General features: G+C 39.2%; 1 protein-coding gene across 1 annotated transcript; it reads right to left on the bottom strand.

Annotated features, from left to right (window-relative positions):
* Positions 1-678: 678 nt before the first annotated feature.
* On the bottom strand, positions 679-11858 carry NNMT (nicotinamide N-methyltransferase). The gene is made up of 3 exons (XM_011365372.2): positions 11649-11858; positions 11123-11330; positions 679-1151 (listed from the first exon to the last, which is right to left on the bottom strand). The coding sequence occupies exons 1-3, from the start codon at positions 11800-11802 to the stop codon at positions 719-721; spliced, it is 795 nt and encodes a 264-aa protein (XP_011363674.1). The 5' UTR covers positions 11803-11858; the 3' UTR covers positions 679-718.
* Positions 11859-17659: the final 5801 nt, after the last annotated feature.

The following is a 17659-nucleotide window of genomic DNA, read 5'->3' on the forward strand; positions in this document are numbered from 1 at the left end:
GTTAACCTCTGTTTTAGAGCATTGTGGTGATGGGGTTTAGGAGCCAGAGAGGGTAGGCATGGGATGTAAGCTAACTCCAAGTAGATGCTTGATCAAGAGCTATGCCAACAGACTACCTTCCAGGACCCTCTAAGGATGTGGGCTCTGAAGACACCTGTTTCTAATAGCAGCTATAAGATAGTGTTTGTTATCTCCTTTGCTAACTCCTCACTTCTCTTCAGGTGGAAGTCACAGCCTTGGCTTAGGTGTATTGAGGGAAGAGAAGGGCCTGCTTCATACTTAGGACCTTGGAGCAAAGAGGACAGCTGTTCTCTGCCCCCAGAGGCAGTGGTGGTACTAGTGGACCCCAGCAGAGGACAGAGTCTCCAGAGAAGGCAACAGTTGAAGAGCAGGAGAAGCCTGTTCCTGGGAGAGAAGGAGGCAGCAGGCCCTCTAGGAAATGAATACTAAACAATTTCAGGCACTTCTCTATAGGGATGTGTGGGCTTGAGCCATCATAACTGGAATGCTTAAGGAAAATCAGATTTTCTTTTGTAATCACAGGCAGTGAAGACTAGACACAGACTAGTTGGCCAACCAATTGTTCCTCAGTTGACTGATGGCTACAACCCTGTCCTAGATGAACCATTGAGGCCCCAGCCATTAACCTCTACTTAGCACAACAACTGAAGTCAAATGGGTAGATCAGAGGAATTGCTTTAATTGGGATCACAAGGTGTCATTCAGATCTACTCAGCTTCTGCCCCACCAGGAAGAAAAGTCCCTTGTTGTTGGCTCTGGTGGAAGAATAACTTTGAGGTATCACCTCAAATTGTTTGATGGTGTAGCCAGCCTCTCTCACAGCAGCCTTTACTTCCTCCTGGCGCAGGCACAGGCTGGAGAATCTCTGCTCGCCAATCATGTAGTAGCTGCTCTCCAAGGCGTCTATGATCACCAGGTAGCCCCCTGGCTTCAGCAGGTTGCTGAGGTTTCTGAGGGCTGAGTGGTAAGCAGGAAGGTCTGGGCAGGCGGCGTCCAGGCACAGCGTGCTGAGCAGGCAGTCAGCCAGGGGCAGCGAGACAGCACCCAGTGGCCGGCTCTGAGTCACATCACACTTCAGGACCTGCTTGATTGCCCGCCTCAACTTTTCCTCCTTCTCTGGCCCCTTCGCTCTGAAACACAAAAACTAACCAACACCTTGCTCTCCTACTCGTGGGGACCCCAGATCCCTTTGGGCAGAGCTGAAAATGACAGAGTTGTCCCAAATGCTATATCCTCAGGGCCATCTCTGTTGTAAAAGCAGAGAAAGGAGAAATGAGGGACCATTTTAGTATCTGAATGTGACCACATTACCCTATGCTGGGTTAAATCTCTTTATAAAGTGAATAATGACACGAAAATAATAAAAATACTTGATTCTACACTGGGGGCAGTGTAGAATTATTCTTCCTCCACTGCTTATAATAGTGCCTTCCTCATTTATTATTATTAATTGTTATTACTCTGATCCTCTCTTCCAAATTCCAAGGTAGTGGCCATTTGACCCATACATATCAGGTAATAGTGGATTTAAAATGCTGAAATAGTATTTTTTAGTAGCTGTTGATCAATGAAGGGAGTGGGGTCATCTTAGAAATTTTTAGATACTGTTGATCACTATCTTACAGCTGTGGCCAGGGCCCCCTTAGAGAAAACTACTAGTTGCCTTTCTCAGGTTCCAAAACATATTGCAGAAAGAATGTTTTCTGAAAAAGATTATTTTCTTGGTAGCCTTGCTAGGATTTCTATCCTTTTCTACCAAATCAATGGGGCTTCTTGAGAAAAAAAAAAACAGTTAGTGAAAGGAGCATCACAGGCAAGGACAGGAGATGGAATAGAGTGCCTCGGATCATTTTAGAATTTGTTAGGGGAGGAATGAAGGAACAAACAGACAAATGAACAAAATTAAACAAACATAGAATATATAATAATAATTGGAGAAACAGATAAAGAAGAAAGAAGTAGCATTAAATCAGAGAGATAAGAGAAAAGGAAGAAATGAGTGTGTAAAGTGCCCAGGAAAACCATAGAACTCAAATAATAGGAGTGATGACTGGGTATCCAGCCTTTTGAAGAAGTTAATCAACAAAGCACCGGGGATGCAAATCCAGACTTACATTCAGAGAACACACAGTCCCTTGGCTCCAGGAGAAGACAGTTATGTGGGCAACAAGGCTTGATGGAGAGAGCAGAGGATGGCCTAACATCGGAGCAGGTGAGAGAGAGTCTAACACTGGGACAATTTATAGTTGTGACGAAAAGTCGATGGTTTAAATAAAACTTGGAGATTTACCTCCAGGTGGAATGATTTGAGATAGTAATAATTTGTTGTGGGCATCCTATTTAAATATTTAGTTAAAAATCTTACCTAGTGCATATAATCAGTTTTTTACAAATATCCTTTATGTTTATTATAATTTTCCATTTAAGAAGCTTAGCAATAAGCATATGAAAAGATGCCCAACATCTGTGGCCATCAGAGTAATGCAAATCAAACTATGAGATACCACTTCATACCCACTAGGATGGCTAGAATAAAAAAGGCTGATAATAACAAGTGTTGACAAGGATGTGCAGAAACTAGGACTTACGCACATTGCTGGTCAGAATGTAAAATGCTCCAGCTACTTTGGAAAACACTCTGGAAGTTCCCAAAAGTTTAAACATAGAGTTACCATATGACCCAGGAATTCTACTCATAGAATTTTACCTAAGAGAAATAAAAACATATGTTCACACAAAAACTTGTACATAAGTATTTATAGCAGCATTACTCATAATAGCCAAAAGATGGAAACAACGCAAATGTCCATCAACTTATAAACAGATAAATAAAATGTGGTATATCTACACAATGGACTATAATACAGTAATAAAAAGGAATGAACAATTGATACGTGCTACAACGTGGAAGAATCTTGAAAACACTATGGTCAGTGAAAGAAGCCAGATACAGAAAGCCACAAATTGATTCAATTTATAGGAAATGTCCAGAAAAGGCAAAGCAGACCAGTGGTTGCCAGGCAGTGAGAGGATGGAGGAAATAGGAATGAGTACTAATGGGTACAGGGTTCATGTGGAAAGTTATGAAAATGTTCTAAGATGGTGGTGAGGATTACACAACTCTGTGAATACACTAAGAACTATTAAATTACACACTTTAAATGGGTGAATTACATGCTATGTGAGTTGTATCTCAGTAAAGTCGTTATGAGAGAGAGACAGAGACAGAGACAGAGACAGAGAAAGAGAGATGGTTCCGGGGAATTTCTACCAACCAATAAACTGGTGTACACAGGGAATAATAATTAATTCTGACTGGCTCTCCTTGCTCCCCTATCAAGGGCAGAAATGGTAGTAGGGTGACCAATTTGTCCCGATAGATCTGGGCTTTTATTTTCTCACTGAAAATCTCAGGTGCTGAGAACCCCTCTCAGTCCTGGGCAACCAGGAAAGTTAGTCATTCTAAAAGCAGGGAAATCAGTTACAAAGCTGCCACCCAGCCTAATAGAACATGGATAATTTGACAGAACATTTTAAGAATAAAAAAGAATTTAACATTATGGAAGTCTGTATGAAACACAGATTTGAATAGGTAAATTAATCTAGAATAGAAAAATTTCAAATAACCTATCTGCACATATGAATAACTTAAGTGTCCCCAACAAGCCAAAGAAGTGATAACATGATGTTTTTCTGAATGTGTTTAAAGATGATCTATGCTGAGAATATTTGGGGAAGGTGTATTTAAGTGATTGCATCAGAAGCAGTTTGGACCTCTGTGCCCTATTGTGTATGAAGTTATTTTAAAGACACAAGTTGCCACAGAACTAGTACTTGCCAGTCAGATGATGACGGAAATTGTTCCCAAACTGTGAGACACACTGTGAAATCTAGAAAGCTCACAGAGAATGTGCCAATTTGAGAGGGAAATTTGTTAGAAACACCCACAGTTGTGGATACCTGCTTGTCCTTGGACGTACAGCAAACATTGGTGAACTCAGTTGCCAAGGCAGCTGTGTAAAGATTACACCTCAGGGCTCCTCAGAGCCTACAAGTTCACCTGGGGAGAAATGGACTCGCCTGGAGACACAGGCAATTACCACTCAGCCTCACATTTAGCTCAAGGGGTAGATAATAAACACACACCAGAAAAGTGTTATACAGTTTTACAGAAAGCTAAAAGCAGTGTGGCCATTTCTCTAGTTCCAAAGATCTACTCTTTCAAATGAATCAATATGCAAAAAAGGCAGCTATTTCCTCTATAAATACGCTATCTATAAAAGCCTGAGGGAGCGGGGGAGGGAGGAGAGGAATAGAAGGATGAAGAGTAGCACTCCTGGGAAGAGCACTTTGAAGAATGTCTTTCCTTACCCCAGGTAATTATCCTGAGGTTTAGAGGAGCTTTCTCCTGCCCTGTCTCTACAAGGCAGGTGGTGGATCAGAATTGCCTAGACAAGCTTTTTTCTAATACGCTCACCTCCCCCAAGCCCCATCCCCTGAGGTTCCAGCTGGGCCTCCTGCGGGAGAACCATCAAAACGTGTAAAGGAAATAAAAAACTAGATAAGCTTGGATGTCAGTGTAAGAATTGTAAGAGCAAGGAATAATCGTTGGTAAACCTTTGACAGGCCACAGCTGAATCAGGTAAAAGACATTCTGTGAGGGAGAGTCTAGGAAAAAAAAGGCAAGCAGTCATTCATTTTACAAATATTTTTGAACCTCCATTATGTGCCAGGAAGAGTGTTGGGCAGTGGGGCCCCAAAGAGAAACAAATGAGAAACAGATCTTGTCCTCCTAGAGTATACAGCCTTGTGAGGGAAAAAGAATCCACATGATCATCCACAAAAATGAAAAATTAAAGCTGTGATAAATTGATAAATGCTAGGAAGGAGAGGGACACGGCACTAATGGAAGAATGTTGGGAGCTTGACTTGGTCCAGAGTATCAGAAAAAGCTCTTCCAAAAAGGGGTCAGGTAAGCAAAGATAAAGAGGATAAATAACAGGTTAACTAGGCCAAAAAGAATTAGGAGGGGAGGAGGGTATCCCAGTAAGAGGAAATAGTAAGTGCAAAGGCATGGACCTGCAAGGCCTTCGTGCAAAGCCATGTGGTGGGAGGAAACAGAGAGAGGAGAATGCTGATGAGGCTGAATCTCAAAAAGCAAAACAGAGCACAGGGGAAAGCGAGGCAAATGGAGTCAGCAGGTGCCAGACAAGGCAAGGCTTTGTGGACCATGTTAAGAATTTTGCTTTTTGTTCTGAAAGCCAGGGGAAGTCATTAAGAGGCGCTAAGGAAGGGAGTGATGTGATCAGATTTACATTTAGAGTTAATTATGTTGGGATGAGAGTGGAGGTGGGAGGCCCGTTAGGAAGGAGAGAATGATATCTTGGCCCAGGTAATGGAAGATATTGGAAGAAAGATGCTGGTTCAAGAGAAACTCAGGAAATAAAATCAGCAGAACTTGGTGCTAGCTATGGAACTTGATGGAGAGGGAGATGACAAGGTTGGCCCCCAAGGTTTTGGTTTGTCCAATTAATCGTAGGATGGTGCCATTCAAGGAGATGAGAACAACAGAAAAGGAGCAGAGTTGGGGAAGGTTATAGCTCAATTTGGGGCACATCGAGTTTGAGATGCTTTGAGACGTGCAAGTAGAATGTTTGCAATTGGAAGGAAATGGCCAGTTAAAGCATTTTCAACCTGCCCTGTTAAATTTCCCTGAGAGATAATAAGTGAGAGCACTTATTTAAGAGAAAGGCATCTTTACAAAAGGCAAGAACTTTTCCTAGGCATCCTCATGACCATCAAACTCCTGATTTTGAGAAAGAACATCAATCTTTTACAAGACATAAAAATACAGAGGTGCTTTGGAATCAAGGCAGTTCACTAATTCAGGAAACAAATTTGGCACAGCTGTGTCTATTTGGGGCCACAAACATCTTTTTAAACAGATTGAAAGTCTTTGTATAGAGAACATTTACTTCAGATATACCACCTCAGCAGGTGTTCAGGCTTTCCACTATCAGGTACATTGAGGTAAGTGGGGGAGATGCTCTCTGTAGAGGCAACCAAAAGACGGGCTGCAGCCTTCCCAGGCTCCCCTGGCTGCCCTGAGGGCAGAGAACAACTCACAGAACACATCTGTCATTCACTCCCACCACCGGCATGCCCTGGCATACCTGCTGAGAAACTCTGTTCTAGACACCAGTGCTTCTCAAACTGTAAACTGCATATAGGCCCCTGCAGAACTTGTAAAAATGCAGATTCTGATTCTGTGGGTAAGGAGTGGGGCCCAAGAGTCTGCATTTCTAACAAGCTCTCAGATGATATAGAAGCTACTAGTCTGGGGACCATAAGGCGATGTGTTCCAAGATCCAAGAGCCAGAGGTTAATTAAGGCTGTTTCTAGGGGGTAAAATCTCATTTTTCTCGATTCATGCTTGAGTAGTTAGTTATATATTAGTTTTTGACATTCTGGCTAGATAAATGGATAATATGAGGCAAGAATTTGGTGTCAGTGTCTTCCAACTTTTAGGATAGTTGTAAAAATGAGTGGTATCTAAATGTATGAGTCACACTCCGAAGGCAGAGTAACAGGCAACAGTTCAAATTGTCTTTGGCAACAGTCAGCACGAGAAATAGCTTCAGATAAAGGAGAATTAATCTCAGGAGAAATAGTTCGTGGGTTGATAGAGGTACTTGAAGATGCAAGAAAGACATAAGTTGAATAAAATCACTATCATTCTCAAAATAGTTGAAGCCACAGGATCTGGCAGAAGGATAAGGGTGAGAACGCAGAATTTTTCTGCCAAAAATATGTGTTTTTTTGTCTAACAGAGCAATTGGGAAGGGACAGTGTCTTAGGAGCCAACTGCTAATAGCTGACGATTCTGGCATGAAGTAAGTAATGCTTTTAGTAGCCTGCTAGATTTTAAAGGTTTGTTTCTGAATGAGATGGAGAGTCTTCTGATGGCTAGGGAAATAGAGAAGAAAATTATAAAAGCCTTCTTGACACATGATTTGGACTTCAGAAAGGTGTGTTTTCTGACCACGACGAAGAACGTTTTTATAAACTTTCTGTGAAATTCTATAAATCCTGGGAAAGTCCTTATTTATTTAGTAATGTTAGATATTATCCCAACCCTCATAGCTACAGTTATTTTTCTAGTTATCACTAATTTCATTCTGTAGAATCATGTCGTTAATAGAAAAGAAAAGTTTTAAATTACTTTTATTTTGAAGAACATATCTTTAGTTCAAAGACAAAATTCTAAGTACAGAGTTTAGAGGTTAAAAATGGCATATGAAAGTAGCCTCTCTTCAACTTCTTACTAAATGCCAAGAAAAAAATGGAGCAATATTTAAGCAATATTAAACAATTTTACTATGTTGTTCATGTGATGTGCAACAAAAACACATTCCTATGTATGCATGGGCTTAGGAAATACGTCACTTATGGGTACTTCTTGAAAAAATTGTTCGAGGACCTATTCAGTTGACTAAGAGATGAATCAGAATTAAAAACTCAAACAACTATAAAAATCATATTAAATGAGCATAAAATATGTCCACATAATTGCAAATATAATTACAAATTGAAAGCGAATGTCCAAATTAGTCTTGAAAGAAAGCAGAAAAATAATACTTTAAGTTATAATATTTGGATTTTAAAATCTCAGATTTTAACAATAAACATTGGGAAGAATGATGCCAAAAGGACTTTGTTAAATTGTTAAATTCTTCATAGTACAAGGAAGGAAAAAAATTACTGATTCTCAGTAAGCTGAGAGAATTTGTCTCCAGCAGACCTGCATTATAAGATATACTAAAAGTTCTTCAGGTGAAGGGAAATAATGCCAGATAGATCTACAGAAAGGAATGAAGCTAGATCTACAGAAAGGAATGAAGAATACTAGACAGGACAGATATGTGAGTAAATATAAAATATATGTATTTGTTCAAAAAAAATCACTGATGGATGTAGACATACTAAAAATTACTAAACTATACATAGTTAAACATAGTTAGGATGGTAAATTTTATGGTATGTGGGTTTTTTAAACCACAATTAAAAATAAAACAAAAGCCCCAAATAAATAAAAGCACTACTGACTGCTTAAAGCAAAAATAATAACAATGTATTATAGTGTTATAGTATACATACAGCAAAATATATGACAGCAAGTGCATAAGGGGTTGGAGAGTGGATAAGGAGTTGTACTGTTATAATACCTTTCATTGTTCGTGAAGTAATAGATATGTTAAAAATATATAATGTTATTTGTAGAAAAATCACATTCTCACACACACACACATAAAACACAAAAGAGGTCAATAGAGGAAATAAAAGTCAATAGAAGAGATGAAAAGGAATATAAAAGTGTGTATACTTATACCAAATGGAATACCAAAAATTATCCCATTCACCAAGGAAAAGCAGGAACAAAAGGCAAAATAAACACAAACAGATAAGACAAATAGAAAATATATACCAGGATGGTAGGTTTAGATTCAACCATAAATGTCAGTATTTATATGTAAATCAAATAAACAATCCACTTAAAAGGCAGAAGTTGTCAGATTGGATTGAAAAGCGAGACCTAGAACATGCTATTTCCAAGAAAAACACTTTCTTTAAATATAAAACCAGACAAGTGTGGAGAGATAAACCAGGCTTATGGACTGGAGATTCAATAAATCTACTCTCCTAAATTGATTTGTAAATTCAAAGAAATCATAACCAAAGTCATAGGAGGCTTTTTTGGAGAAATTGACAAGCTTATTCTAAAATTAATGGCACTAAATTTGCCAAAATATTCTTGTAAAAGAACAAAGTAGATTCACACTATCTGATTTCAACACTTAACTATCTCTGGTAAACAAGATAAAAGACCAGTGTAAACTCAGTGAAAATTTAGTGACTCTACATGATAGCAAAAAGATTAATTGGGAACAAAATATAAAACTTCTAGTTTATTCTATATTATAAAGAATTGTACCACCAATGAGTCACCTTGGTTACTTCCATTTGACAATCCACATCTACGAATGAGACAATGTAGCAACAATATGTAAAAAATGAATATGAAGTTTAGAATACTCTTAATAAGCTCAAAGTTAGCAGACCATTAAAAGAAAATGGGGGGGCGGGGTTTAAAGACATAGAAGCAGACGTTAGCATTAGCTTCAGAAGGGAAACTGAATCAGGAATAAAGACAAGTTGGTGACTAGATGGTAATCAAATAAAGTGCAAATATAGGAAAATGAATTGACCATCACTCCAGAAGAAGAGCATGGAGGCGGCATATTCCTTAGGGACATATTAAGACCACGCGGTCTTATATTTTTCCCTGGAATTCAGGAATATTGCCTCGGTTCTCTTGTTGTTCAAGTTCAGAAATATGAGAGTCACCCTTGATACATGATACCAATCCTATCTATCCTATCTCAAAAATGCACCTTAAAATTATCTACTTCTCTTCATCACCTAGTTCAAATGACCATCATCTCTAACCTGGAGTTAAATTGTCTCCTTTCTGCACCTCTCATTCTCCTCTAGACCCCTCTAATCCATATTCTCCATACAATAGCCAGAGAGTTCTTTGTAAATGTAAATTGTGTCACATCACTTTCTTGATTATACCTCTAATGCATTCTTGTTATACTTGAAGTCCGCAATCTTTAACTTGGCCTTGAGGCCCGAAATGATCTATCACTTGCTTGCCTTCCCTGGTGTGAGTTCTAGGAGACAAGGGACCTCCTCTGCCTTATTTACCATTCTATCTCAGTAGCTAGTACTGTGGCACATCATAGGTGATCGACATAGGTTTGTTAAAAGAATGAAGAAACGCTAGTTCCTTTAACCATGAGCCAGAAGTGTTAGCGCTTGTTTCGTGAGAGAAATCGTCTTCCTAGGAAATAAGAGCCCTGTCTTGACCAAATCCTGGGATATGTTAATTAAATATATATATGCTTTCCCTTTGTGAATGAAAAGACAAGAAAAGGAAAAACAGAGGATGCCGTGCAATACACAAAGAGTGCGGTATATGAGCAAAGGGGGAAATATAGAAAGACATGACTTGGGGACGAGAGAAAAAGATTTCATGGGAAAATTAAATCCTTGGTAAGGGAAGTAGGGAAAGACAGAAAAAAATATACAAAAACAAAAACAAAAACAAAACACAAGAGCAGGGGAGAAAAAAAGAGGTAACTATAACTGAGCATATAAGAAGTAACAGACAGGACCAGCAGGATCCTAAGAAAAACACTAAAGTGGTCTCTTTGTGCAGTTTACAAAAGAGTCTGTGGGGTCACAGCAATATGCCAACCAGCAAAGACGTGAGGCTCCAAAAGCTGACGGTCAGCTGAGCAGGTGCTGGAGGCATATCAGGACAAGAGAAGGTTACGGTGAAACGCAGAACTGGTCATCTCTGGTTAATAAGCTATTGCCAATTTCTCATGTGGGGAGAAATAATAATTTAACTAGATTTGCTTGTATAAGTTTACTCATAGATAAGGTAGTATCAGATTTTGGTCATTAGTTGTGAGGATATAATTTTATGGATGGTGAGTTCATAAAATTCTTTTCAAATAATTCCTTCATGCTGCTAATCTCAGTTTAAAAACACAATTAGTTTTATGTTGTATGTGGTGGTGTCAGCACCAGCCACCCTCACCGCAGAGTCCCATGTGCTTGGATGGCTAGCAACAGTGTGGCGCTAGGAGGTAAGCACTGACACCCACAAGCTGCTAGCGAGATTTCACCTCTTGGAGTTGTCCTAAAACAGGGTCCTGAAGTACCTGGCCTACACACTGAGCCCACACAGGCCTAGAAAAGTTTTGAGTTCATTCATCTTTGCTCCATATCCATCTCCTCGACACTCTCCCTCTTCTGCTGTTCTGATGTGTGCATACACGTGCACACACACACACACTCACACACACACGTTCACACACATGTCTATCTTGTTCTCACTCTCTTCATCTGGATTTCTTTTTGGTCTCTGTCTCCTTTGCTTTTCCACTCGAAGGATAACTCTTGGTTCTAAAAAACAAACTGTCACTCAAGTACTTTCGGAAGGCCTGAAAGCAGACCCCAATTTCTTTACCTGTTCCCTTCAAGCTCGCACACATAAGTCATCACCAGGGACCAGCTGAAGGCCCCTGGCTCCTTCTTCAGCCACTTCTCCAGCTCCCGCAGGTTCTGGTCAATGTAGTCGGTAGCAATGATCTCCTTGAAGGATTCGCAAGCAGATAGGAGCTGATAGATGGTGGGGCCAGAGCCAATATCAATCAGGAGGTCTCCATTCACGCCATCTGGTTTAGAGTAAGGAACAGGGAAGTAGGAGTCAGGCATCATGTGGTGGCAGATAGAGCTGATTTGCATTGTCTTTTCTGGGACTGTGATGGGGAGCCCAAAGACAAACCATCTCGCTCACTACTAGACCGTCACTACTCATTCCTCTCACGTCAGTCTTCTTTAGTTTTTATCTTAGTTAAATAAATGAGTGATGCCAAAAGCACTGTCAAATAATGACTAGACAGAAAACTGTCATGCCCTGATACCCTATCTACATATAGACTCACAGTTGGGTTGGGGGAGGGGCAGGAGACACAAACAGCAGACAAACTTACCTAGGCAGAATATCTTGAAAAGATTTTTCAAAAGAAGCCTAAGAACTTGGTTTTCTGCAGAGTCACTAGACCCAAAGCTGTAATAGTTTTCTAGGTAATCTCGAGGGTTAAAATGGCTCAGATAAGTATCCTTAGAGGTGAAGCCAGATTCCATGGTATCTCTCTTCTATGCCACCACTGCCTTCCCTCTCCTCCAGAAGCTAGAGTCAGCCTGTAGAAATTGTCTTTCTGAGTCTCGGGCTTTCAACCTTTCTTCTATCAATTCAGCCCACCCCTTAGAGACAGGCCCACCCCTTAGGGGCAGATGTTTGGTTAAACACTAACAGAGAAATATACCAAAAATGTTTTGATTGTTCTGGGAAGTGATGAAATTCCTTGGGAAGGAGTTCTGGGAAAAGTGGGGAGTGACAGAGAGAGGGCCATGAGCTGCATGCAATGCTGGCCAAGGGGCAAAGTACGGTTTAGAAGGGATTATAGACGGGAAAATCAACTGGCCTCATCAGGGAAATTACTTAACTCATAGAAGAACCACTAAGTTCAGAGAGGTGGGTCATCTCCCCACAGCCATCATTCTTTTCTCTTCTTGCAGAGATTCTCCCAAGAAAGTCACAAAGAATAGTTTAAATTTAAATATGTTTTAAAAAGAAAAGAAAAGGAAAGGAAAAAGACAAGGATAGGAAATGTGTTCAGGGCTGAGGAATGTTGGCTAAACAAAGAATCTCAGATGAAGTCTGGAAAAAGGAAGGCTGAAGGAGCAATGTAAAAATCCTGGATGAGGCTTTCTCTAATGTCTAGGCCAGCTACAGTCTGTAACCCTCTCCTTATGTCCCACATGCCCCTCCGTCCACCCCCCTCCGTACACCTGCAGCTTCACCCACCACTGCCATCTCTCAGGATCTGGCAAGAACTTCCTCCCCAAGCTTCCCCACTCCTTTCAGTCAATCCAAATGCTGACAATTCTTTCAGAGTGAACTTTAAGCCCCCTTCTTCCTATAAGAACTTCTTAATTTTCCTTTTCTGAACTATTGCCCTTAGAATTAGTTCCACCCAGCCAAGCACTTGATTTTGTGGTGTCATGTATTTGTTCTGTTTTGTCTGTGTTAATTTCACTTCCCAAACTAAATTTCACAAGTATGATAGACTAAACCACCAGCTTTTTTAGATCAAAGACCGTAGCTCAGTTCTCTTTAGATCTCCTATTGAACTTCGCAAGTTGGTCTACATAGTAGGTGTTCAAAAAACTGGTTGATTAGTAGGCTGTTGTCATACTGCACTGAATGCAATTGCAGTGAGTGCCTGGTATTCCATGGGTGATGACTGGTGATGACTTAGTACGGGCCCATTTGCTTACAAGGTACAGAAACTCACTCAAAGATTCTGAGGTAAAAGAGGAATTATTAATAGAATACAATGGAAACGAATTACAGGGTATATAACTGGGTCTCATGAACTGAAACTTCATTAGGCAGCTACCTTTCTCTCTTTCCCCCCAGCCCCCTCTTTTTCTCTTTGCTTTCTTTGGCAGGCCTCTCTATTCTCTGCAAACTGGCTTCTTCGTTCCAAGTGGTAGCCTCTGCACCTGAATTTATAAAACCTTCTAACTCATCTCCTCGCAGCTGGCTGACTAGGTCTACATGGTCCAAATTTAGATTCCTTAGAGAGAATCTGCCTGGTCCAAGCTTGGTCAGTCATTGACCCTTCTCAATAATGGTGGAGGTGGGAGTGGGGGTGGGGAATAAAAGATATCTGTGTGGTATTAAGAGCACCCATTGCAGGAATATAGATGGGACAGGAAAATTGTCTTAGATCGCTGCAACTGTTGAATCTTCAGAAGTCCAATCACAGACTTTAAGGATGTAGAATCAAAGCAAGTTGTCTTCGTGAATGGTCCTGAGGCATTGTGCTGCCCTGATGATGCTTCCTGCCCCTCCTGACTGCTCTGTTCAGCAGTAAATATCCAGAACTCAAAGTCAAAAGACACAAATTGCCATCCTGAGTTGCCACCAACAGTTTGTATAAAAGTGGCAGTTAGAAAAGCTAACTTTTAAGATTTTTAAGCCTCAGTTTTAGTGTGTAAAATGAGGATCCTAGATAAGGGCAAAAATTTTCTTCTACCCTCTCAGAGTCTCTGACTGGGTCTAAGAATTAAACTGACATAACACGTATTAACAGGAGAAAATCATATAAATCTTATTAATTTTTTTACATGTCCATGAGATTCTTTACCAGAAAATGAAGACCCAAAGATGTGACCAGGGCAGGAACCTTTTATACCTCTTAGACAAAGAAATTACACGATTGTGAAGAATTAGCAAGACAAAGAGGTATGGGCTAAGGATAATTAATGGTGAAGAAGTAACCAGGAAGACAAAAGTTAGTTTAACAACATTTGTTTGTATAGATTTTCCCATCTCTGGTGACAAGAATGTCTTCTTTCTTGGAGGATAGCTTTCATATAGGCATTTTATTTCCTGCTTTAAGGAAGAAACAGGAGGGTCAGAGTATCCTTCTTATACCTACTGTTGTTAAGTGCCTTTAATTCAAACTAACTAGAATGTCAAAGTGACATATTTTGGGTTCCTTCAATAGTATGTTATGTTCAATGTTCACTGTTCAATGTATTGAGAAATTTAAATCATATCTTCCCTTAGATTGAATCCTTACCTTGGGAAATGTACCCTATTCCCACTCATGGGTCAATTTAATAGGGAACTTTAAAAATAATAATTATATAGCTTATATGTGGCCTTAATACTGTAATACCCCTTGCGACCTCACCCATCACTAATTTTTCCCACTCTTTTCAGAGCCATCAAGATTTATAGTCAGAATGAGATTTCACTACAGAGAGAAATCTACTCCCTCATATTGGCCCTCCACTCACTCTTACGTGAATGTTCATTACAATTATGAATATATGAATACACATGTACAGGAAGGAGCAAAGAGCAAGAAGGAAAGGGGAGGTAAAGAAGGGAGGAAGAAAGGGACAGAAGGGTAAATTAAAGAAGGAAAGAATGCATGCAATTCCCATATAGCTTGGGAGCATGGTTCACTGGTGGCTGCTCTCCCTTGTGATCACCTGATAAAGCATTAGGCTCATTATCTCAGGTCACAACCCCATGAGAAACTAGTTCTATAATACCTAGTGCATAAAAGATCAAGGTAGGATGTCACTCTTTTCCCAAAATACCATAATCTAGACTCCAGAGATTGCTAGATCAAATCAGTTGTTAGAATATACTATACAAACCCAAAATATAAACATTGCTTACATTTTTTAGGAGATATCACATCTAACCTATCAGTTTCCAGTTATAAGTCTGACTGGCTCTCAAGATATACCTTCTTTTTGTAAAAATCACTAAAAATGCTGATATGTAGATATATATGTCATATATATGTTCAGAGTTTAAAAGAATTTAGACATAATTAAAGAGAATATTTGTAGATTGGAGAATAGGCTAAAAGAACTTATCCAAAATGCAGCAGAGAAAGAAAGAGAAAATTATAAATATAAAAGAGAACGTTAAGAGTCATAAAGTATGAAATGAAAAGTCTAACATATGTCAGAATGGAGTCATGATAGAGAGGAGAGATGGAATGGATCAGAGTAATACTTGAACATTGATGAGCAATACTATATCAGTTAGAGTCTAGTCAAGAGACAGAAAACATGCTAGTAATTTGAACTGAAAAAAATGTATTATAAAATTTAATACAAAGAATTATTAAGCAAGTTTTAAAATGGTTAACTACTAAGAGGATAAAAGAGAACTCTAAGGTGTAGCAAAGGGGGCAAATGCAGAAAACTGCTGGAGCCGATGGAACAAGGGAACCCAGAAAAAACTTAGAGACTTAGAGTATGAGCTTATACAACTGACAGTCACAGCTTCGATGAGAAAGGACAGCTGCCGCAGGAATGCTGGGCACCTCTGGAACCCAGAAAAGACCACTGCAGGGACTAGTCATGAATTGGGCCACTAGCTCAGCAAGGACAATCATTCCTAAAGACTGCTCATAGTATCACAAGACCACAATCAGACCTCAGGAAAAAAAAACCCAGGAAGTAACAAGTCTCTTCTTCCTCCTCAAGCCTTGCATATCCCTCCAGCACGCCCACCCCCACATCGGCAGAACCTGCTGTAGAGGCAGCTGGCAGAGGAAAATTGTTTATGGAGTCCAGCTTTCACATCACAAAATACCGATAGGCAGGCTGGAGCTGGGAAGCAATGAATTAATAACTGGCACAGATACCAATACACAGGATCAATAATAAGTAATGTTTATTGAACATTTATTTTGTGCAGGCACTCACCTATGTGCTTTACAAGTACTATTAACTCATTTAATCCTTGTAATGATTTTATGAAAGATTACAGTGAGAAGTCCAGTGACTCCTAAGCAAGATATGTAAAATGCAGCCTACTCCTGGACATTTTATTGATAAAACTGCAGAACACCAAAGACTATGAGTGGATGTTGAAAACATCCAGAAAAAAAAACACCAATTACCTTTAAAGAGTGACAGTTACATTGAGAGATGACTTTTCAGGGAAAGGATAGGAGAATACTATTGTCAATGAGATAGGAATTATATAACCAGAAAAAGTCTTTGAAGAATTGGGACAAAATAAAAATATTTTCAGACAAAAAAAAAAAAAATGGATGTTTGCCACTGGTAGGTTTTCTTCAGTGGAAGTCCTAAATAACATATTTCAGATAGAAGGAATGTGGACCCAAATGAAAGAATGAAGAACAAGTGAGCAGGCTAATATGTGGGTAATTCTAATGAACGCTAAAAAATAATATTGTATATAGTTAAAAATAAGCAAGATGGAATTAAAATATACAATAACAATAATCTATAAATTTCAGGGGAGGGTGAATACATGGAGTTGAAGTGTTCTAGATCTTTGTAGTTTCCAGAAAGAGTAAAATATTGATTATCTTCAGACTTTGATAAGTTAGCTATGGATATCGTAATTCTAAGGAGATGACGGTGCCCTGCCCATATTCCTTTGGCACTTACCATGCCTATACATGTCAATGTTTTTTACTGCAAGCACCTAAGACTCTGCCTGAGGGAGTTCTCTGGTTGCAGTAGTATGTTTAGCCTCATGTAAGGAAGGCCAGTAAAGCTGAGAGTTAATGCAGCTGTCCTCAGGCTCTTACCCAATGACAGATCAGAGTTGCTGAATAAAAATGCCAGTTTGCTTGTTCCTGGGATAGGAATGCTAAACATGTTCTCCAAACTCGCCCAGAGGTCCCCAGCTGCCCGTGGCAGTACCTGGTTCATTAATGCAGCCCGCATAGGCTTTCTTTTTTTCTTCGTCTCACTTTCTCATTCACTCTTTGGTGCTTCATGGAATCCAAAGGAAAATACTTACACTCTAGTTTTAGACACCACAAAAATTATATAACTGTATTAACTTCCAAATTAGTAGAGGAGGGAAAATGGAATAACCAAAAAATATCAATTCAGAAAAAGGCAAAAACTGAGAGAAAAGGAAACACAGACCTGTCAGAACAAATACAAAGCATAATATAAGAAGGTCACTTATGAATAGTTAAAAACAGATAAGAACATCAGAAAAATATGTAATAGCAGGATTTTTTAAAATTAAAGTATAGTTGACATACAATATTATATTAGTTTTAGGTGTACTACATAGTTATACGACATTTGTATTCCTTATGATGTGATCACCACAATAAGTCTAGTAACCATCTGTCACCCCACAAAGTTATTACAATAATATTGACTGTTTTCCATACACTCTGAACAGCAGGATTAATCAATTTGACTTAATTGACATTCAATAAATATTGCATCCAACAACTACACATTTATTTCAAGACTACGGAAGCTATTAAAAATTACCATAGTAGCCCATAAAGCAGGCCATCACATATTTCAAAGGAATGAAATTATATAGAGTATATTCTTTGACCAATTCATTTAAGCTAGAAGTAAAAATTAAAAGTTAACTAGAACACCCTTATTTATA

This window comes from Pteropus vampyrus, unplaced genomic scaffold (assembly GCF_000151845.1).
Source record: "Pteropus vampyrus isolate Shadow unplaced genomic scaffold, Pvam_2.0 Scaffold110, whole genome shotgun sequence".
In the NCBI taxonomy this organism is placed as follows: Eukaryota; Metazoa; Chordata; class Mammalia; order Chiroptera; family Pteropodidae; genus Pteropus; species Pteropus vampyrus.